This window comes from Lacerta agilis, chromosome 12 (genome assembly GCF_009819535.1).
Source record: "Lacerta agilis isolate rLacAgi1 chromosome 12, rLacAgi1.pri, whole genome shotgun sequence".
NCBI classification, from domain to species: Eukaryota; Metazoa; Chordata; class Lepidosauria; order Squamata; family Lacertidae; genus Lacerta; species Lacerta agilis.
In genome coordinates, this window is record NC_046323.1 from 20,379,368 (window position 1) to 20,402,357 (window position 22,990).

At 42.7% G+C, this 22,990-nt stretch overlaps 1 protein-coding gene across 1 annotated transcript; it reads right to left on the reverse strand.

Annotated features, from left to right (window-relative positions):
- Window positions 1-220: 220 nt before the first annotated feature.
- Window positions 221-20,729, reverse strand: LOC117055964 (beta-chimaerin-like). Its single transcript, XM_033165932.1, has 3 exons — window positions 20,596-20,729; window positions 18,812-19,100; window positions 221-481 (listed from the first exon to the last, which is right to left on the reverse strand). Exons 1-3 carry the CDS (start codon window positions 20,727-20,729, stop codon window positions 272-274), a joined length of 633 nt encoding a protein of 210 aa, XP_033021823.1. The 3' UTR covers window positions 221-271.
- Between the last annotated feature and the right edge of the window lie 2,261 nt (window positions 20,730-22,990).

Below are 22,990 nucleotides of genomic sequence, written 5' to 3' on the forward strand. Positions count from 1 at the left end.
ATTCCGTTCAACTTCCAAAGTACTGTACTTTACATATATTTTACATGAAAACTAAAAGGTGCAGATGCTTTGCTAGAATTGCTTCTGGAACTGATTGATCATCAGCAATGCAGTTTTGGCAAAATGAAACTTATTCATTCATATCTCTCTGTATAAAAGATACCCAGGATTTTTGTTATCTTCATTCCTAAACGTTTTTAGGATTATTACTCTGGTAACACCCACCCCCCTCCCCGGGTGAACCTGAAGTGACAAACCTGAAGCCTAAACCCTAAATTTTGAAAACATTGCAAATTTTAGCCCAGGGACCCTCATTTGCCCCTTTGCTGTGATTCTTTGTAGTATCTTCCGTGTTGAGATGGAAAGCAGAGATTTTCCTTTCAGGTGCTGGTGTCTCGATGGTATCAGATAGATTATCTGAAGTTGAGTTTCTGAAGCTGCATAAATTGGGCACAAGCCAAAAGAAAGACCTTCTCTTGTCCTGGGAAGGGAAGAGGGGAAATGGTAAGGAAGCACAAAAAAGGGGACCAGATCGGTTTAGTTCCTTGTCATGTGAATCGGTACCACTGAAACGAAGGCACTTCCCACAGAGATGAGAGTATGAGCACGTTTCTTTCATTATCGATTCAAACTCATACATATGGCCAAAAGTGAGCTTCTACAGATATTTTTTTCATGAACACTTCCATTAGGATTCTCTCAGACTGCCCATTGAGTCTCAAAAGAATAGCTCAGCAGGTTCAATTATATCAATTTTTTTTTCCAGATTATTTGCTAGGTTCCATTGCATCAGCTGCTAAATTGGCATCATGTCTGACAGTGAGATGCATATCCTTGTTCAGTGTTATCTTCCTTTACTGGCAAATGTTAAAACTGTTCCATAGTGCAGTTTCACCTCAGGCTGGAGAATTATTTATCTGATTTTTCTAGATGTGCACAAGGCTTTACTGCTAACATTTCAGTAAAGGCTCTCTGATACAAGAAGATTTTGCTTTTGTGGCAGTGAGGTAGAAGAGTATGTATGTGTGTGTGTATATACATATATATATATATGTGTGTGTGTGTGTGTGTGTGTGTGACTGCTACTGAAGGAGCACGACAGCCGGCCAAATTAAAATCAATTTTTGCTTTCAAACAAAGCAGTCACTTCCATTGTGGCCTTGGCTGCCCCAAAATACTGGCAAAAGATTACATATGATTGGTCAGTTTCTACTTTGGATTCCTTTACTTTACCCTTTTTGCTGTAACAACTCTTATGCAGTTAATTTTGTAGCTGAAACAAACAAAAAAAACCCTCCACACCATTGAATAATGAAATGCCATGGAATAAGAGTATAAATGATGAGAAGTAATGTGTTTTTAATAATTAATATAGTTTAGCAGCCAAAATATAAATGATGTAAGGGGAAAGTGAAATTAACAAATGCGAGGCTTTTTCATAAATGCATAATTTAGGAAGGCTAATGATGGAGGGAATGGGCCAACCCTTCAGAAGCATTAGATTGATCTCCAAAAATATCCCTCCACGTAGTTTTCATAATGCAGGCATCCAAATTCCAAAGAAGAGTAATCTTTCGTATTTGTCACAAATTTCCTAAATTTGTCGGTATCATGGGTTTCCGGCGGCTGTGACAATCCCAGCCTTCCTTGACAAAGGTATCCTTTGTATGTTTATGTAAAACTTCACATTATTTCAGAAAGGGGAAAGGTTTTTTTTTACCTATGGAGTGTGAGAGTGCAGGTGGTTGTTACCACACTTTTCCTGGAGAATGTAATTACTGGCTTTCATAAATTGATCACACTATCAAGATGCAAATTAAGATCAGATGTATAGATAGCATGGCTGGCAAGGCAATTGCCTCAAATCCTCTTGTAGCTTGATAGGGATATTGAAAATCGTATCCAAAATTATTCCTCCCAGCTATACATCGCTGCGTTAGTGGAGCTCCACATAAGAGACTTTGCAGTAATCCAACCTGGAGGTTACTAGGGCTTGAGACTCCAGAGAGCTGCTGCCCATCAAGAGGAGAAAATAGATGAATAAAAAGTCTGGCTGGTATAAAGGATGCTCCTCGTGTAAATTTTAAACTATCACAGACATTGTGAAAAGAAAAAGGACAGGCTTCTCACTGCCACCATGGTGTGGCAGATTATGTGTGGCTTGGATGAAGTGACAGCAAAACAGCAGTCGTGCAATGTCAGAAAGCACTGAATACAGAAGACTTTGGTTTTTTTAAGGTCAAGTTTGCAAAGATAAATATCAGTAAGACCAATACTCTTTCCCCCTTAATAACTTTATATGGCAAATGCATATAATTTCTGTTTCATGTGCCTGTTTTATATGCATTACAAAGACTTTTCCATGCAGGGAAACCTTGTTCTTTTAAAACATGTATATTTTCAAATGGTTGAATCCGAGAAGCTATTCTTTCCCCAGAGGCTATAATTTAAAAACTCTGGCTTGGCCAGCCCCTTTTGCCAAACCAGTTTCCTGTGTTCCGTCATTATATCACCAGAATATCTCAAGCTTGGCTGCATGTGAAAAGGGAAAGGACCATAAACAGTAGAGATAAGCTGGAATGAAACAGCTAAAATATTGAGCTATAAAAGGGAAAGAAGTTTGAAGTACCGTCCCAAGAAGAAGCAGGTTAATGAAGTCATAAAGAAAGAAAGCCAAAAGAGAGAGAGAGAAGAGCACTCTGGAAACATCAAGACAGAAATCAAACCGAATTACTGAAGTCTGCCAATTTCAGCATTACCTCATTCATCAGACACTCTGATCCGAAACATTTCCTGTCTGCTGTGATAACGTTATGCAATGAATGGTCCATGTAGACTGGGGTCTAAACACAAGTCATTTGAGTCCATTCTATCAAAAATCCTGCATTCCCCCACAGATTAATGGAACTAGGGGAAAAATCTAGGATTATTATTATTATTATTTTTCAACAGCTACTTATTGCATGAATAACTTATCATGGTGAGCTCCAAAGGGTCAAAACAAATAGATTGTGAGAGCTCTATTTCTATACATCGCATGATTCAGAGCGAATGAATTTCCCCTCCTCATGACAGCCTTTGTCTCCCACTTCCACCAAGGGTCAGGTTGATTTGATCCCCCTCCTTGTTCCCAATCTTCACACCACCCTGTTCCTGATCTGGTGAGCACCATTTTATGGTTTGACTGAAGTGCCAAAATGTATTGGGCCAGCCCTGCTCAAATGCTCCGTCAACTCCACCATCCCAGGCTGCCTCCCACATCTTGTTGCCCACCCCTACCCCCACCCCTCACAGTTTGGCTCAAAATCCTGCTCCCCCCAATCCCAGTATCTTCCCTGTTGCTGCTTCCACTAGTGATGGAGAAGAAAGTCTTCCCCACATTCCACTTCCTATGCTACCAACAGAAGGAAGTGCGTATTTGAAAATGCATCCTTTCTTCTGGCAGCAGATGAAGCGAAGGGGCATGGAAAGGCTTGCCTCGGCCACCCACCTGACCCACTTGCTGTGTCAGACCCATTGCTGGTGCCCCATCTCCGGAAGCAACCAGAGGCAGCGATAAGGCAAGAGCAGGAAGGCTTGCAAAGGCCATCCTGTGCTGGTCCACCTGCTCACCTGCCTCTGGTTACCTCCTCCTCCTCACCCCAAGACTGCCCACCTGCCCAGGCTGCTTTGTTGTCGTCTTCTTTCTCCTTAGCGTTGTCTGCAACAGGTGTGCAGCGGTAGCAAAGTGGCATGGTTGCTGTCCCGGCTGGTCCACTGCAGCTTGTCTAGGCAACTGCCCAATGCCGCTTGCCCACTCACCTGCTGCCTGCTGTTGTGTTGCCATGCTGCTGTTGGCGGGGCCGCCTATTGGCAGCCATGTGAACTGCAGCATGATGCTATTTCTTCTTACAATATTGTATACAGGGAAAACGCTATTCTGAGAGCTTCGGACTCTTTGCCGATGCAGCTGCTGTACAAGAGGATTTAGTGCAATGTATATTTACTTATAAATAGTGAACACTGCAAGCCTTTTCAAATCTTGGGCAGTTTTGCTTTGGTCACAGAATTGTATGCAGAATTGAAGAGCTGACACAAAGCCCACTGAAATTAAAAGGAACCTCTCAGTTGACTTCAACGGACTTTGAACCAAGTTGTACTGCTGTCTGGCTTTCAGCTGCTGTATTAAGAGGATAAATGACTTGAGCGGCTGCTTTGTGAGCGAACAATTAAGGGTGGAAATCAGTGTGACATACCAATGTGCTACAGAGCAATTTTCGCTAGCGGTAAAATGAAAATATGTTATGTAAATGAACATTATAAGGCCCATGTTCACTCAATGGCTCATATTGTATTGTAAGAAAATAAAAAAGGCCACGGGGATAAAAAATAATAAAACAAAGATTCAGGCTGTGGTTATTGTGTGAATTTGTACTCAAGTGTGGGATTCAAATCCTTTCTGTTCACGGCTCCTTTTTTTTTTAATGTATTGGAACCTAAAGACCTGTCAGCCATTTGGACAGATCCCTCTTCAGTTGCCAGCCCTAATTCCATAAAAGCTTTTGTCATCTATTTTCAGCAACTAAATTAAGATAAAGCAAAAAATGAAATTAAGACCAAGAGAAGTATTTTAAAGCACAATGAACCGCGAACTCACCACAACAACAGAAAGATAAAGTTGGATTACCCATGATGCATAGCTAATCCAAAATGTCCCATGGTCTCACGCAGGCTATTGTAAAATTGGTGCAATATTTGTTAGTGTTTTCTACTTCAAAAAGTTCATTATTAACTGAACAATAAGTGGAGTAATGACATGCAAATAGCTCATGAAAAATACAGTGGCGTGTTTTTTTTTTTAAATAAAAAAGACATTCAAATACTTTCATGTATTTGTTACTGATTTTCACTGCCTTTTCTTTAATGGAAAGAAACAATTGAGATTACCATATTTCATATGCAATTACATGTTTCGGGCAGGGGCGGGGAATAGTATGCCTCAGAGCAGCAGTGGCAGACTTTTCAACTTCACAGAGAATGTTATGAGGGAAAGAGGCAAGATTTTTAAAATCATACATATATTACCTCAAATACTTAATTCTGTCTAAGCGAATTTGTTTTTCCAAAAAAGTGATAGCGATTACATGAACACTTTCTCTTACTGCTGCAGTAAAACTGTTATGTTCTTTGCATATGAATCTGTAACAAGCAGGCCATTTTTTGAAGCATTTGATAAATGAGTGCCAGCCCTTTGCAAGCCAATCCTACACAACTACTTTAGCAACTTTAACAGTGGGTTGCACCACTACATCAGAATAATTCCTTGCAAATGCAATAAAGTGCAAGTAATGCCCTCTGACCAGTCAGAATGAGCATGTACAACCTGCTCGCTGAAGAATGGCCAGCAAGTTTGGGCTACTGGGTTTACCTTACTTGCCTGACCAGCCCTTCGGATGCTGTGTAAATGAATTGCTGGGATGCGGGTGGTGCTGTGGTCTAAACCACTGAGCCTCTTCGGCTTGCCGATCAGAAGGTCGGAGGTTCGAATCCCTGCAACGGGGTGAGCTCCCATTGCTTTGTCCCAGCTCCTGCCAACCTAGCAGTTCGAAAGCATGCCAGTACAAGTAGATCAATAGGTACCACTGTGGTGGGAAGGTAAACAGTGTTTCCATGTGCTCTGGTTTCCATCGTTCCATCGTGACAGAAGTGGTTTAGTCATGCTGGCCACGTGACACAGAAAGCTGTCTGCGGACAAACTCCGGCTTCCTTGGCCTGCATGTGAGATGAGCGCCGCAACCCCATAGTCGCTTTTGACTTAAATAAATTGCTGATAAGCCACCCACATCTTTTCAATTAGTGCTCTGTGCAGGGCAGTTCTGACTGTTACAGCCGACCTAAGTGGGTCTGCCTTGGCAGCAATATCGTGTCGGGTCTTTTCATGCTACTGAGTATGGCCCTGCGCTGATGCAGTGCACCAGGGGTGTCGCTGGGGGGGGGCGGGGGGTGGTCCGCCCTGGGTTCCAGGGGAGGGGGGGTGACATTTGGGCCGCCCTGCCCCGCCGGCGGCCCCCGAGCAAGCTGTGGAGCGAGGCTGCTCCGCCCCACGGCTCGTGCAGGGCCCGCCTGCCAGCACCGCTATGGGGCCGCCCTCCCCTGCTGCACGAGCTGCCGTGGAAGCAGAAGCGCCCGTGCGCATGCGCGACATTTCGCACGTGCACACTGCGTCTGGGCCGGCGCTGCCGCTTCTGCAGCAACGTTGCGAGCCCTCTGAGTGAAAAGGCGGCTTGGGGGCAGCTGCCGTGCGTGATCGGCAGCTGCCCCCTCAGAGGGCTCGCAACATCGCCGCGGAAGCGGCAGCAGCGGCGGGGGCCCAGCGATGGAGTGCGCACTCGGTCCTGACGTTGCGTCGTGACGTCACAACACAACATCAGGATGCCCCGCCCCAAGGGGGGTGACTCCGCCCCTGCCTGGCACGTCATGCCTTCTTCTCGACATTCTGGGAATCATATGTCAGCCTATAAGACTGATTCATTACATATCCAAATGAAAACACTGAGGGGAAGCTCCTGCTGCTATGGAAAAAAGTAATTGCATTTCAGTTGTTTTCAATGGACCAGAGTGTAATCTCCCTTGCATTAATTTAGGACTCTTTATTGTTTAAACATCATTCCAAGTTCCTAACTGAAGCTGCAAAATATAGCAAGTCCCACTGAACTTACAAGCAGTTATTCCTGTGCTAGGCTGCCCACAAGCTTCTTTGGGAAAGCTTCCCCCCCCCCCATATCCTTAGCAAGCCTTCACTGTTATTTCTTTTGTGGGGAGGGGAGCGGGCGGGAATTGCTTACATATCAAGCACTACTACAAATGTCTGTCTACCAGCAGTAGTCATTTTTTAATTTTTTTAATGGAAAATATTTCAGTTAAACAAGATAAAGTGGGAGAAAATTAAAAAGGGAAGGTGCATTAAAAATACAAAACAAACCCAAAACAAAATTAAAAAACCCCACTGTAATTCTGTAAATACTTGTCTAATTGTAAATTGTACTAGCCCAGATTATAAGTGTGCATGGTATGATCTAGTCTACTCTCCAAGGGAACTCTTATGCTAAAAATACCATTCTTGGCTTGGTTCTATGGGCACTCGGCTTCCTTGCAATACACATCAAAGAACAGATGGAATTAGGAAAGTGTATTAATCAGATTAATATGAAATCAAAGGGAGATGCCTGCTTTGCTTCTACCCCAAAGTGTTGTTTTTTTAAAAAAAACAACAACAACCCGGAGTCATTGTTAACAGCTGGAGATCTCCCAATCTCTTTTCATACATCTATATCATTAAAAGCACACAAGCCATGTGAATGCAATGAGCAGGCATTATGATTTCAAAGTGGAGAGGGCCATGAAAGAGAGAGCAGATGTTACTCCACTGTCACAATTCAAATCCTTCCCTCTTGCGGTTCTTTCTTTGTTGCAGCTTTCCAGTCCAGCTGGGAAAATAATCACTTTCAACAGTGCAGCGGCGTAAGACAAACTAGGAAACCTGGACCTGCAGAGAAGTGGGGGCAGGGGCAGGGGCAGCGAAGGCTTATGGCTTTCTCCTAATGTGATCAATTCAGTATTGTCACAAATTAAAACCAAGGGCTATGTAAAGTGTTTTCAGTGGTGCTCCTGAGCATAAAGCACAAAGCGGGGTTGGAATTCGACGTTGTGCTAAGGAGATCATCCCGTCAATTGATGGGCCCAGTGGAATCATCTCTCCTCTCCTCCCGTGTGCTGTTCTGGCGGTTCTCTTGGCGGTCCAGATAGGATTGGGGGTGTCCATGGGGGTGCATGGAAGGAGGAACTAGATGGGGAAAGCCCTTTTGCACAAGCAGGGGTCCTTGTGCTAGCTTCTGCTTCTGCGACCGGGTAGTTGAGTTCTAGACCGACAGGCAGACATAGCCAGGGTTATTTTATTTATTAAAGGTTCTTAAGTTTATTATTGCATTTTAAAGCCCTGCCCTTCCTCCATGGAGCTCAGGCAGGGAGAAAATTTTCCTCACAACCACTCTGTAGTTACTACTCTGTAGTAACTTGCAGTTACAGGTAGGTGGCTGTGTTGGTCTGCCATAGTATCTGAAGAAGTGTGCATGCACACGAAAGCTCACACCAAGAACAAACTTAGTTGGTCTCTAAGGTGCTACTGGAAGGAATTTTTTTTATTTTTTATTTTGTTTTGTCTGTAAAGTAGGTTAGCTGAGAGGTGTTGACTGGTGCAAGGTCACCCAGTGAGCTTCGTGGCTGAGTAGGAATTTGAACCTGTTTAGTTCTAGTCCAGCTCTCTAACATTTCTGAGCACAATACAAAGTGTTGGTGCTAATCTTTAAAGCTCTAAACAGCCTTGGCCCAGTATACCTGAAGGAGCGCCTCCACCTCCATTGTTCAGCCCGGACACTGAGGTCCAGCACTGAGGGCCAACTACAGCAGGGTGAGTTCCCGTTGGTCTATCCCAGCTCCTGCCAACCTAGCAGTTCGAAAGCATGCCAGTACGTGTAGATAAATAGGTACCACTGCGGTGGGAAGGTAAACAGCTTTTCCGTGCGCTCTGGTTTCTGTCACGGTGTCCCGTTGCACCAGAAGCGGTTTAGTCCTGCTGGACACATGGCCCAGAAAGATGTCTGTGGACAAACGCCGGCTCCTTCGGCCTGAAAGTGAGATGAGCGCCACAACCCCATAGTTGCCTTTGAGTGGACTTAACCGTCCAGGGGTCCTTTTTTAATATTAGGGGTGGGGAACATTTCTCAGAAGGCTGCATTCCCTTCTGGGAGACCCATGCCACTGGTGGGTAGGTGGGCAGAGAGAAACATGGGTGGAGCAATCAATATAAATGTTTTTGTACAATAGGCTAGTTTACACACACACACACCTTTATCCTCTGTGCAGGAAAACTAAAGGTATTATCAAAGTTCAGAGAAACATTCTGGCCAGACCAAAATCACCATCAAAGATGGTGTGAAGCATGAGGAGTGAGTGGTGCTGACTGAGGAGAGTGCCAGGGGTAAACTAAGCCCCTGGGCCTGGTGTCACGGTTAGCGTACATGAAAGTTAATTTATATCCCTACCCCCACTTTTGATTCATTAAAAAAATACACATATTCCTATATATCTTTTCAGGGTATTTATATTACTTTTCTATAGTGGCACCCTACTGAATGGTACCACACAGGGCACCTGAAAAAAAATGATCATAATGTTTGATGACAAAGAAAATATTTTGTCAACACTTTTGTAGCCGGCATTATATGAAGCCTGTTTCAAATGTCTCAAAAGAGGATCCAGTTCCTATGTATAAGGAAACAACATTCAACGCCTTGTTTGAATGACTAGATTTTTACCCTGGAAAGCCAGAACCTCTCCGTTTCAATTCACTGTTTTGTAAAATGGGGCAACAACTGCCTTTCTTCGCAGCATTGGAAGCAATAAAATAAACAGTGTCACATCCACATAATAAACGAAGCCTACACAAAATACTTCACATGGTTAGTTTGAACCCATGTAAAGATACACGTGTTGTTTTTAAAATGACCATCATCTCCTAACCCTGGAAGCAAATTAGTAAGATATATTATTACCCTGTTTAGAAACAGATGGGAAAGAGCAACACAAAGCTCCAGCGTTTGCCAATGTGAATCAGAGATCTAGAATAAAAACGCAAACATACTCATACAGAATACCGACTGTACGAGATCGTAGCCGCTATCCACCCTGGTTTTTTAAAAAATAAACCTAGCGGAAAAGTTCCCTGATTCAGCTGAAAATCCAAGGGCGACGACTTCATAATGATCACCCGTATCTGGGCAGGAAATACAACTTGAGGTTTGAGAGGTGACTCTGAAGAGAGCAGGGGGGTTGTGTGTAAACAGCAAAACAAGACAGGACGCAGCAACCTGGGAGCTGAAGAGGAAGCCTGGCAACAGACAGCTTGGCAGATGGGATTGGAAGGCTGACAGCCACTTTCAGAGGCACATGTTGTTGCTGATAGAGAGGCAGAAACAGTAAAAGCAAAAAAAGGGGGGGGGAGAAGGGAGGGGGGTAGGATGATTGCTTACAAGCCCCACTTTTCTATTCAATTACCAACTGCCATTAAGGACCGGCTTAGCAAATCTGAGGGCCTCCAGCACTCGTCTTTAAGGTTGTGATTAGAATTTATTTATTTTATCAGCCTCAGGTCTGCTACTGAAATGAATCCCGCTACAGACAGTGAACATGTTTTGTCCAATTGGGTCATGAATCTATGCTGTGCACAGACAGATCTTCAAACACTGCACTCTTCCAAGGATCAAGCCTCAGCTCACAGGATCGTTTTTATCTAGCAGTAAGGGCACGCGGGTCTCACAGGAATTGATCCAGGAGCCACACCATGCTTGCTCAATGTTGCACCGGAAATGGCTTTCAGGCTGTGATCCTATGCACAACTGACCTGAGGCTAAGCCCCACTGAGCTGGGTGAGATTTGCTTTTGAGTAAACATGCACAGAATTAGGCTGCAACTGCCGGTGAAAAGGGGGGGGGGGAGATGGGAAAGTGCCTCCCTGTAAAAGTAGGGTGTGTACATTAGTCCATTTTGTGTGACAATACTATCTTGTCTAAAAATTCCATCTTAACATTAAGATGGTTATTTTGTCCTCTTTCATAGAACTGGGGTATATCCAAGTAGGAAAAACCTGGTAAGTATTTTTTTATTTTTTTAAAAAAACAACAACTTGGGAACAACCCATATCTGCGATATCTGAATAGCCCATTTAATATATTAAGCACCCTCAGTAAACGGAACAATTTAGGCTTTTTTTCCCCAAAGAGAATGTGCTTACTATTTAACAAGCCCTTTTAAAACACCAATACTTTTAAAACAAGCCTGTTGTCCAAGCAGTTTATGTAACTAACAATGTATGCAAAAAAAAATAAATGAAAAGGTTTCTACAGCAATTATTCCCAGAAATAATATTTCCTCTTGCTTGCATACACTGCCCGGGTTAAAGCCTTGCCAGATAAATGCACCCTTCACAGACATTTAAATATGTAAATGTAAACATGTAATATTAATTTGCACCCATGTTGGAGACTAAACAGGGCAAGGGTATCTGTAGACAAACTTCTCAGAGGATTGATACTGAACCATGTGACCTTGCAATAAACCACATATTGTTATCTGCTTTATTTCTGAAGCTAACATGCCGGCACTGGTCTTGTTTTGCTGTTTGAGATGTAGTTCTTTGATGCTTGGGAGAGTTTTATCCCAAAAGGCAGGATAAATACACTAAATAAATAAGCAAACCAGAAAAACACATGAAGCTACTGTATCTTTTTTGTTAAAAACAAAAACCATAAAAATTCTTAAGTAAAGCTGCCATCTAGTGTTTGAAACAAGTAGCTCTGCCAATAAATCATACCTACTCTTGTGAAACGAAAGCCTTACTTGATTCCTTCCTAAAGGATTCAGTAACAAGGCAGGTTATAAGTTAAGGTGGCTACCTATTTTTACCTAGCCTTTAAAATAAAAAGGCTACATGTTCTGATTGAATCAATAGCGTTATTACAGTTATGAAAAACCATAAATCACTTAATCAGAAAAATCTCTAAACAGTACCCATAAAATAATTATCAAGAAAACAGATACAATCAGCAAAAATTAAAAAAAAATGAATATACATAACTAAAGTATATGTCTGGGGAGACTTGCTGAAATAAAGAAGTTTCCAGCAAGCATCTAATTATAGTGAGGATCAGGGCTTTTCCCCCCAGCTGGAACTTGCCAGAACTCGGTTCCGGCACCTCTCTAGTGGGTGCCATTGCCATTATAAGAGAACAAGGGAGGTGTTCATGCTGAGTTCCGGCAACTCTTTTTCTAGAAAAACAGCAATGGTGAGGACACATGCCTAGGGTCAATAGGGTATTCCAATGCATTAAGGTGATGGTGCCACACTAAAATATCAGCTCCTCACATATGCAGAACAAACAAACTGGTAAAACAAGGCATATATGAGGTAAGGCACCTTTGAGCGAAGGTGGCATGGAAGAAAATGCTTTCAAAAAGTAAAACTGAGTGCAAAAATGGGGCTTCTTTGAACTGCATAACTCAAAACCGTCTGCTTGTGCAAAGGAAGCTACCTCAATTTACATAGAATTTTGTTGTTGTTGTTCAGTCGTTCAGTCGTGTCCGACTCTTCGTGACCCCATGGACCAGAGCACGCCAGGCACGCCTATCCTTCACTGCCTCCCGCAGTTTGGCCAAACTCATGTTAGTAGCTTCGAGAATACTGTCCAACCATCTCATCCTTTGTCGTCCCCTTCTCCTTGTGCCCTCCATCTTTCCCAACATCAGGGTCTTTTCCAGGGAGTCTTCTCTTCTCATGAGGTGGCCAAAGTACTGGAGCCTCAACTTCAGGATCTGTCCTTCTAGTGAGCACTCAGGGCCGATTTCCTTGAGAATGGATAGGTTTGATCTTCTTGCAGTCCATGGGACTCTCAAGAGTCTCCTCCAGCACCATAATTCAAAAGCATCAATTCTTCGGCGATCAGCCTTCTTGATGGTCCAGCTCTCACTTCCGTACGTTACTACTGGGAAAACCATAGCTTTAACTATACGGACCTTTGTTGGCAAGGTGATGTCTCTGCTTTTTAAGATGCTGTCTAGGTTTGTCATTGCTTTTCTCCCAAGAAGCAGGCGTCTTCTAATTTCGTGACTGCTGTCACCATCTGCAGTGATCATGGAACCCAAGAAAGTGAAATCTCTCACTGCCTCCATTTCTTCCCCTTCTATTTGCCAGGAGGTGATGGGACCAGTGGCCATGATCTTAGTTTTTTTGATGTTGAGCTTCAGACCATATTTGGAGTTTTCTTGGCAGGGATACTGGAGTGGGTTGCCAGTTCCTCCTCCAGGTGGATCACGTTTGGTCCAAACTCTCCACTATGACCTGTCCATCTTGGGTGGCCCTGCACGGCATAGCTCATAGCTTCCCTGAGTAATTCAAGCCCCTTCGCCACGACAAGGCAGTGATCCATGAAGGGGTACATAGAATTACAAGCCCTGTATTTGAAAAGCACACTGAACGACTTGGACACAATGATAGGTGAAAGATTACTGCATTGTTATATTCTCCGTCTCAGAAAACACGGTGAGATAATCAAATATAGATTTGTGCCTACGGAGCTGCCTTATATTTTCCAGTGATTGCACAAAGGAAGAAATCTGAGCAGGAAATGGAGGTGCCACTGCACCATCTTCAACAGGAAATTGTTTTTGAAGTTTTCAGCAGCTGTTCCACATGCAATTTTTACAGCTCGAGCTTTGGCTACATGTACTGCTGATGTAATTTAGCCACGGTTGCATAGCATGTCCAACTCAAAGCTCATTTTTAATGGCTAAGAATGGACCAAATGTTATGATCAATATTTGAATGTGCCACAGAGCATGGGAAAACAGAATGGCATTTTTAAAAAATGAATAAATATGGCTCAATAGCTCCTCATAACTTTATTCATTTATATATAAAAAAATTATAAACCACTGAATAATATAAAGTATCAAGTCGATGCACAACAACATACAGAGATACTAACAAAAACTGCTTTAAGTACCTACAGGCAATAAAGCTGTTATTTTACTGGTAGGATTATTCCAACATTCTTACTTTGGGACATTTCACATTTTGCTTTTACAGTCGTACCTTGGATCTCAAACGCTGTGGCTCCTGAACAAATCGGCTCCCGAACAATCGAAACCCAGAAGTGTGTGTTCTGGTTTTCGAACAATTTTCGGAAGCCGAATGTCTGGAGCGGCTTCCGATTGGCTGCAGGAAGCGTGCTTTGGTTTCTGAACATTTTGGAAGTTGAACGGACTTCCGGAACAGATTCCATTCAACTTCCAAGATACGACTGTACTTTATTGGTAAGGTAAAAGCAGTATTTGTTTAAAGGCAGAATAGCTAGACTTTATTAGAAGGGGGGGGGGGAGTTCAACAGCATGCTCACACTTGCCTTTGAGCCCCAATGAAGGCGTTGCTGATTCACCAGGAATCTATGAATTATACTTAGTATGATGATGTGCATTATGTCAGTTTTTGCAAAAAAATAATAAATAAAAATAGACTGGCAAGTATTCACTTTCCTGGGAATGCAGGATAATTTCCAAGTTCCAATGATAACGCTCAGTTCAAAAGAAACAGGCAAAACCCTTCAGATGTGTGTTGTATACTAGCAACCTGTTTTACTGCAGGAAGCTAGAAGACCTTTGGATGAAGCAGACTTAATATAAAATCAATAGGCAAATATTTAGCTGCAGTACAATGACATGCCTTCATATGAGAAAACTGAACAATGATGCAGGCCCCCACCCATTTCTTAAAGTGGCTATTCACCTGGTTATTTTTTTAAAACCCTGCATGAACATTCGTAAGGGACGCGGGTGGCGCTGTGGTCTAAACCACAGAGCCTATGGCTTGCCGATCAGAAGTTCGGCGGTTCAAATCCCTGCGATGGGGTCAGCTCCCGTTGCTCGGTCCCTGCTCCTGCCCACCTAGCAGTTCGAAAGCACGTCAAAGTGCAAGTAGATAAATAGGTACCACTCCGGCGGGAAGGTAAACAGCATTTCCGTGCGCTGTTCTGGTTTGCCAGAAACGGCTTAGTCATGCTGGCCACATGACCTGGAAGCTGTGCGCCGGCTCCCTCGGCCAATAAAGTGAGATGGGCGCCAGAACCCCAGAGTCGTCTGCAACTGGACCTAATGGTCAGGGGTCCCTTTACCTTTACCTATGAACATTCATGCATTTATACATTCATTTATTGCCTATTTTTAATACAGCAAGAGTGGAATGCCTATGTTTTTTTTTAGTTTGAGGGATAACAACAGATAAATATTCTTCTTTTATGATGATGATTTCTGACCTATATAATTATTCGGATGAAAAAGACCCAAAGAAAAGCAACTAATTTGGCATATGCATTTCATTTTTCTTATGGGTTCTGGCACAGTACTACTAATTACAACTTCCAAGAAACTGTATTATGAGAGTGGACAGTTTCCTCGGGCAGTTCCAAGTTATGCGTTCCCTTCCTAGTTAGTGGCACTGTAACAACCTTCCACTGACCTGCCCAAAGGGCGAAAGTCTCAGGAATGACTGAGCCATTCAATAATTTCTGTTGTCAACCTTTCGTGCAGGGAAGAATAACTACATACCACAAATGGTTTAACAAACCTATCAGGGAAATTAATGCCCTCTGCAGTAGTTTCTTGGCTTCTGAAATGCTATCAATAAAAGGTCATGTTTCATTTTCTTTTTTTCAAAAAACCTTAACCTCTCCTAATCACTGCAGAGGCTTAAACTGTGCTTGAAATGTTTGAAAGCCCTTTTTGCAGGGCAACAGTAAAGCTTTAATTCTTTCAGTACGTTTTTAAAGAAACCTTTTTGTTGAGAAATTCTAAACCATCTGCGTAGATAACTGAAACAAACCAACAAACTTTATTTTACCTACTCCAAGTTGGGAGTAAAAGTTATTTAAGCAACTTCCCGATATTATTGTGCAAATATAACTAATTTTACCAAGTATACGCAACAACAGACATGGCCATTTGCCTCATTCTGATTTTCTAAAAATGCCAAATCCAAAATTTAAGTCATGCTGATTTTAACTGGTGAGTTAATTGCATACCTAGCATTCTCCTGTTGACATTCTCCATTTTAGCCATTTTCAAATATCTAAAGGGCCGCCAAATGGAGCAAGCTTGTTTTCTCCTGCTCCAGAAGCTAGAACAGGGGTTGCCAAACTAAGGCCCGCGGGCCGGATACGGCCTGAGGGACTCAGTTATACGGCCCGCGGCAACCCCGCCGCACGCTCTTACCGGCTCAGTGGCCCACTTCCGTGGCACCGGAAATAGCTTGTGCGCATGTGCAAGCGTCATTTCTGGCACAATTCCAGGCCTGCGGAGGCCCGTGCACATGCACACAAACTATTTCCGGTGCTCTGCCAACCTGGAAATGCACTGGAAATGACGCTTGCGCATGCGCAGAAGCTCTTTCCGGCGCTCCGCCAACCCGGAAGTGCGCCAGAAATAGTGAGTGCATGCGTGTATGGGTGCGTGCTCTCCCGCCCTCCGGGATATCAGCGCTGGAGGAACCAGCCCAAGGCCGGGTAAGTTTGCCGACCCCTGGGCTAGAACCTAAACCGATGGATCCAACTTATAAGAAAGGAAATCAGGAAGAACTTTATGATAGTAAGAGCTGTTTGACAGTGGCACAGACTCCCACAAGAGGTGGTGGACTCTCCTTCCTTTGAGATTTTTAAGCAGAGGTTGGACGGCCCACCTGTCATGTATGATCTAGTCAAGATTCCTGCAGTGCAGGGGGTTGAACTAAATTACCCTCCGGGTATTTTCCAACCCTATAATTCTATGATTTTATGCCGTATCTTAGAAGTAGGGATGTTTCTAAGAGGTACTGAGGGGTAGCAGTTGCTCTGCCAAAATAGCTTATGTCCCCTGCCCCCCTTCAGTCACAACATGTTAAAGTTCTATATAGCATGGATAAAATCCTTTCTCCCATACTAATAATGGTCTTTGCCAACCATCACAAATTAGATTTTTCTGGAAGGTAATGCAACGTACTCCAATGAGAAAAATATATATATTTGCTACGGCTATCAACAATATATTAACTCCCTGCAGCATTTTTCTTAGCACATTTCAGGGACCACAGCTTGGAGACTGGGAGATGGAGCCATGGATACAAGGAAAACCAACAACCCAATCCTACTTCCCAAGTTCTACTCATCAATTTATTCTGTTTATAAGCAGAATAGTAGTGTTGAATTAAAGGCTGGAGGAATATTGATAGCAGGAAACCTATTTCATCTCAAGTTAGGAGGAAATGTTTCTTTTGGATAGAAAACTATTTTCTCAAATTACACACTGATCTCCAGCATCCAATGTTGTGTAAAAAGGGTGGTCTGCAGTGGCTGAATTTGTTTATGTCCTGCACCATCAGTTCTCACAAAATCACCTGTTGGAAAGTTTTTGCAGATGGCGTGGAAGAATCTGAATTTAGTCCCCCACTTTTCTCTGTACCAGAAATAATGGGTGACACAATTTATTCAGCAGGTGAGCACGCAAATATTGCCGCGTGAAGCAGCACATGCATAGCATAAGGGCACGCACATGGATCCATTGGCCAGGGTTTAAAACTACAGTGATCTGATTGTCAGAAGTGTGACAACTTGAAATTTTGGGCCAAAAAGATTCCTGCACAGCAGGGGGTTGGACTAGATGACCCTCTTGGTCCCTTCCAACTCTGGATTTCTATGATTCCTTCCTTTTTCTGACAGTGAAGCTCTAAGATTTTGAACTATGCTGAAATAAAATCCAAAAACCAGCTCATCACAGCCTTGTAAGGTGCTTTTCTATTCTGGGCATGTGTCTCTTAAATAATAGTAATTTATAGTTAATTGATTTAATTTGCGTTACTGTTTCCACAAGCCTGAAATGTCAGTTGCTCTAAATATTATTAAATAAAGCTTTCTTGTGTATTTCACTCTGCTTCCTTGGTCATTTGCACTAGAAACGAAAGCCAGCTCAACTTAAGACGTTTGCTGCCTTGAACAGAGAACAAGGTCTTTAGAAATGTCCTTATGGGACTGAAACAGTATCATAAATAAAAACAATAAATTATATCCTCCAGCAGTCAGGCACTGCTTTTCAGAAGCGGGTCAACAACATAATCTTGATTGCGATGCAAACACATTATGTGAATTATGTATTAAATAACCTTCAAAAGCACTTACACCAGAAAAGAGGTTTCGTTTGAAATATTTTTCAGTCTGCAGGAACAGGAAATACACACACAACCTCTTGTAAGAATATTCATCATTTGTCACACATTTTAAGCTGATTTTAGCTGCATTTCTCCGTATATTTCTTTATGTTTGCTCAGCTTATGCCGCTACTACAAAAACAACTTCGAAAAGCAAAGATGGAAAGAAAGAAAAGCCATGCCCCCAAAATCAGGCCCATTCACCAAAATAGTAAAGCAGAGATTTGAACTTTGTGTTAAAGGCTAACAAACTTGAGATCTGGTGAACAGGCAATCAGCACAAATTCTTACATTCAGGAATCAATAGCAAGGCTACATTCTCTTTTAGGCAGATACTGTAAACCAGGTCCTTTGATGGGGGGGTGGGGAGGTTACAATCACCAGCATCTCCAGGTAAGACTGGGAGAGGGGGAATTATGCCTTAAACCCTGGAGAGGTACTGCTTATCGATGAAGACAATACTGAGCTCAAGAGACCTAGCTTCTCATTTGAATTTAAATATTTGTATGTGCTCAGGTGCTCTTTTCCACTCGTTTTATCTGGGAGATGCTACCTGGACACATATTTTTTAAGTGTAGAAAGGAGCCACCCTGAGATCTATGGAGCAAGGGTGGTATACAATTATTATTGTTGTTGTTGTTGTTGTTGTTGTTGTTACAATGGGAAGCTATTGTAGGCAGGGCATGCAATCACCTGGAGTTCATTCACAATGGAGGAACAATTTCATAGATCTGATTTCAGCTTTCTGCTTGCACCTCAAATGTTAACATATAAACAAATACATTGGGTTGTAGCCAACTAACATTTACACAGAGTAGACCCACTGAAATTAATGGCCATGACTGAGGTCCATTCATTTCAGTGGGTTTACTTTGACTAAAAGTTAGTTGATGACAAGCCATTGAGTGCATTTTAATGACTGAGGGCCCCAGAAGCATTTAAAAGGTAGCTCTACCGGTATATATGGATTGATTCCCTCATTAATCACCTTACCTTTTCAACTGGTGTGTTTTCTTCACATGTGGTTACGCTAGCTTTTCTTGATTCAGTTTTTGATCTACTCAGTCTCCGCGATACTTTTTCTCTAAGCAAAGTGGCATATCCAATGTGTTCATAGATAGGGTTTGTCGTCATTTTTGAAATATATTCAGAAGCCTTGGTTTCTATGTACAGTGTTATCAAGCCGTCTGTTACCAAATCATGGATTGACTCGAACCTCTTTTCCCCTACAAAGTGCTTCCCGTCGTAAAAAAGCCTGTAGTTTAAGGTCTGATTACCAAACCTGCATTAAAACAAAATGAAGTTGTTGCATTAGTGTTTGAACACTAAAAACATTGATTTCTCAGATGATGCAGACTATAAAAAGAGCATGTTCCTCATTAGCTATAAAGGTGGAGGATGGAGTACAGACTCAAGGATGAAACAGGTTTGTGCCAGGGCTGCATGAACATGTGCTATAGACTGGTGCAGAACATCCTCAACTGCACTCGGAAGAGAACTTTGGACTAATGCAATCCCTGCTTCCTTTCTGCTCTTTCCCTGCTGTTCTTAACTGTGGTTAAACAGTCTCAACACAGCATTAGTAAACCAAGGTATAGTAGGGTGTCCTCTTACGCAGGAATCAAAACCAGCTCCGTGTCTTTAATATTGGCTCAAATCAGAGTCAATGTGGCATGTAGCTATGTTTGAAGTTACCAGGGGGAACGCAAAAGTCTTGCACAATCTGTGGCATACAATTCACTTTAATGCTTAAATAGGGTTTAGAAATCAGTAAGTGAAGTTGATGAGAGACTCAAGATAGCATGTGGCTCCCTTATTTGCAAATGCAGAGCTCACAGCATAATAAGGGGGCCTTCTTCATTTGCACCAGGGATAGCTAACTTTTGCACCTCCAGAGTGTCGCAGGTTAGCCGCTGTAAGTTTTCTGTACCCAAGATACTCTTAAATCATGGCTAAATACAATTCATGGTTAAATATAGTCTTGTAGGTATAACTGGTATAAGTTTAGTTCTAAGTGGTGATGGTGTTGATATAATGTGAATAATTTTGGGAGTACTCTGTGGCTGTTACTGCCCTTCGGATGCATCTAGACTGGTGACTGGGAGTGGCGGCCGAGAACACATAACACCAGTTCTGAAAGACCTACATTGGCTCCCAGTACATTTGTCAGCACAATTCAAAGTGCTGACCTTTAAAGCCCTAAACGGCCTCGGTCCAGTATACCTGAAGGAGCATCTCCACCCCCATCGTTCAGCCCGGAGACTGAGGTCCAGCTCCAAAGGCCTTCTGGCAGTTCCCTCACTGCGAGAAGTGAGGTTACAGGGAACCAGTAAGAGGGCCTTCTCGGTAGTGGTGCCCACACTGTGGAACGCTCTCCCATCAGATGTCAAGGAAATAAGCAACTATCTGACTTTTAGAAAACATCTGAAGGCAGCCCCGTTTAGGCAAATTTTTAATGTTTGATGTTTTCTTGTGTTTTTAATTTTGTTGGGAGCCGCCCAGGGTGGCTGGGGAAACCCAACAAGATGGGTGGGTTATAAATAATATATTGTTATTATGATTATCACAGAAAGTGCAAAAAATCAACTATTGAGTTGGCAAAAATTAATGCTTTAAAGTTTAAAGGATCGTAATATCTAACACATGTTACAGTCTACATCAGACAATTTTTAAAAGTATACTGTTTTGCATATAGTTGTTTTAACCACAATTCTTTCACGTTCCCAATGGCCAACAAGCACTTCTTAAAATTTGCAAACAGAAGCAGCAAAGCTCACCTGAGAGCTAGGGTATAGCATCCAGGCTGCCGCTGGCTCTCTCTGAGAATATATGCTCCTTCTACACCTCCAAGCAATTCATCGGCTTGCTCGCGAGAAATGATCCCATGAAACCTGATGGGACAGAAGGCCATCAGGTTAGAGAATAACTCTGAATGGGAGAAACTCAGTGTTAAAACACAGAAGGAGGACACATAAAAGTCACTACAAAACAGTTCATGATAGTGTTGTGTCCCTCTGTATGTATAACAAAGTGATGCCAGGGGAAACATTTTGGGAAGAACTAATAGCAAGGAATGCTGCAATCAAGATTAAAATTGCGCCCACAAAATTTCCATTAATTTGCTCAGGCTGCTTTTGGTGAATTCTGCTGTCCATGGTGGTGATACACAACTGATTGATTTGTGCTGCATTTTAATTATTCCTTTGGGATTTTCCTACAGCTGTTGCATTGCTGTTAAAAGCCTCCTTAAAAGGCCCACCTAGCACGTCATAGTGCAAGTAGATAAATAGGGACCGCTCCAGCGGGAAGGTAAACGGCATTTCCGTGCACTGCTGTGGTTCGCCAGAAGCGGCTTAGTCATGCTGGCCACATGACCCGGAAGCTGTCTGCGGACAAACGCTGGCTCCCTCGGCCTATAGAGCGAGATGAGCGCCGCAACCCCAGAGTCAGACACGACTGGACCTGATGGTCAGGCGTCCCTTTACCTTTTACTTCTCTATTGCATAGCGGGTGGTGCTGTGGGTTAAACCACAGAGCCTAGGGCTTGCCGATCAGAAGGTCGGCAGTTCGAATCCCCACAAGGGGGTGAGCTCCCATTGTTCGGTCCCAGTTCCTGCCCACCTAGCAGTTCGAAAGCATGTCAAAATGCAAGTAGACAAATAGACAAGTAGACATTGACTGCAGGCTGCTGTTCACAGCCGGCACAAGTTTCCAAAATGGGGTGGAGCAGAACAGGCTAAGGATTCCCTGGATTTTAAGATGGCCCATTCGACAGGTAGCCCACTCTACTGCACCTTACCAGGGATGATAAGGCTGTCAAAGGCTATGAATCACGATGGGCTTGTTCTCCTGTTGCAGGAAGTATACCTCTGAATCCCAGCTGTTGGGAATCACAAGCTCTGCTGCTACTGCTGGCCACTGTGAGACTAGGATGCTGGACTAGATGGGCCTCTGGCTTTACCCAGTTGGTCTTTCCTTTTAAACAACCAACCAAAGCAAAATCATCCCCGCCACCTTCTTTCCTGACCAACAACAGTGGCTCCACTTCTCCAGTTGTTCCCGGGGCTGGGTTAGGACTGCTCTACATCTCTAACTGCAAAATACATACTGAAATGTATATACACTATAGGTACCACCTGAAAACACAATTCACGTGCATGCAAACGAAGAGTCTGGGAAGTCAAGAAAAACTGAGTAAGTACGTGGAAAGAAATGGAGAAGTAACACTGAGTTAAATGATCTCTTCATTAACGTTAAATGATCTCTTCATAGCAATTTTAAATTGCACAGTGTCACGCATCAAATTATTACTTTAAAAGTTATTTTCCTACAAATAATACATACTCTCGTCCGTAGTATTTTGGTCTGTTCTCCACCTAAATGGGGGGGGGGGGGAGAATGACAACACAGTTAGATATGCATTAATAGAAGCAACAATAAAAATCTAAGCTGGTGAAACAATATCATCAATGTTTGCCCAACCCCAAATACTTCAGGTTACAACTTTAAAAAGTGCTGTAGGGTGAAATAAGTGTTGCATGCAGAGCAGGAAGCCTGGAAGATGGCATCCTTTATCTAAGAGAGCACAAAGGATTAATTTTAAATGCTACACATAATGCTGATAATTTTAATCTGGCAATTATACGCAAACAAATGCCAAGCCAGCAGGGGGCAGTTCCTTACAAAGTTTGATGCACTATGTTTTTGTTCAATGTTCATCTAATATTTGGAGCGTAGTGCTGGAATATGAACAGTTGCCTCTGATTTTAATAGTCATTACTAATGTGCTTTTCACTGGCAGTCTTTCAGTAATCAACACTAAATTATGGCTGGATCCATAAAGATAGGTTTTAAACCTTTCGTTTTAATGTTTTAATCTTTATTGCAATGCTTCAAAATGAAAAGAAAGAAAGAAAGAAAGAAAGAAAGAAAGAAAGAAAGAAAGACCCTGTAATGTTTATTGGGCAACCCAGTCAGGTGTAACCTGTTACAAATAGTAAAATTATTACTACTACTACTACTATTTACACAGCAGAGTCCTTGGGCTGGTGATCAATGTCTTGCAAGTCTCAGGATACCTAATTACACAAGGCAGAGAACAAGAATGCACTGCAAGTTAACCTGTTTCTAACAATGCACATTTCTAACAATGCCTATTTGCAATGCTATTGT

Coding starts and splice junctions, on each gene's coding strand:
- LOC117055964 (XM_033165932.1), bottom strand. CDS start 20,729: ATGGCCTTCTGTCCCATCAGGTTTCATGGGATCATTTCTCGCGAGCAA. Junction 19,101..20,595: donor TGCTATACCCTAGCTCTCAG/GTGAGCTTTGCT, acceptor GTTTTAATGCAG/GTTTGGTAATCAGACCTTAA. Junction 482..18,811: donor AAAACACACCAGTTGAAAAG/GTAAGGTGATTA, acceptor TTCCCTTCCCAG/GACAAGAGAAGGTCTTTCTT.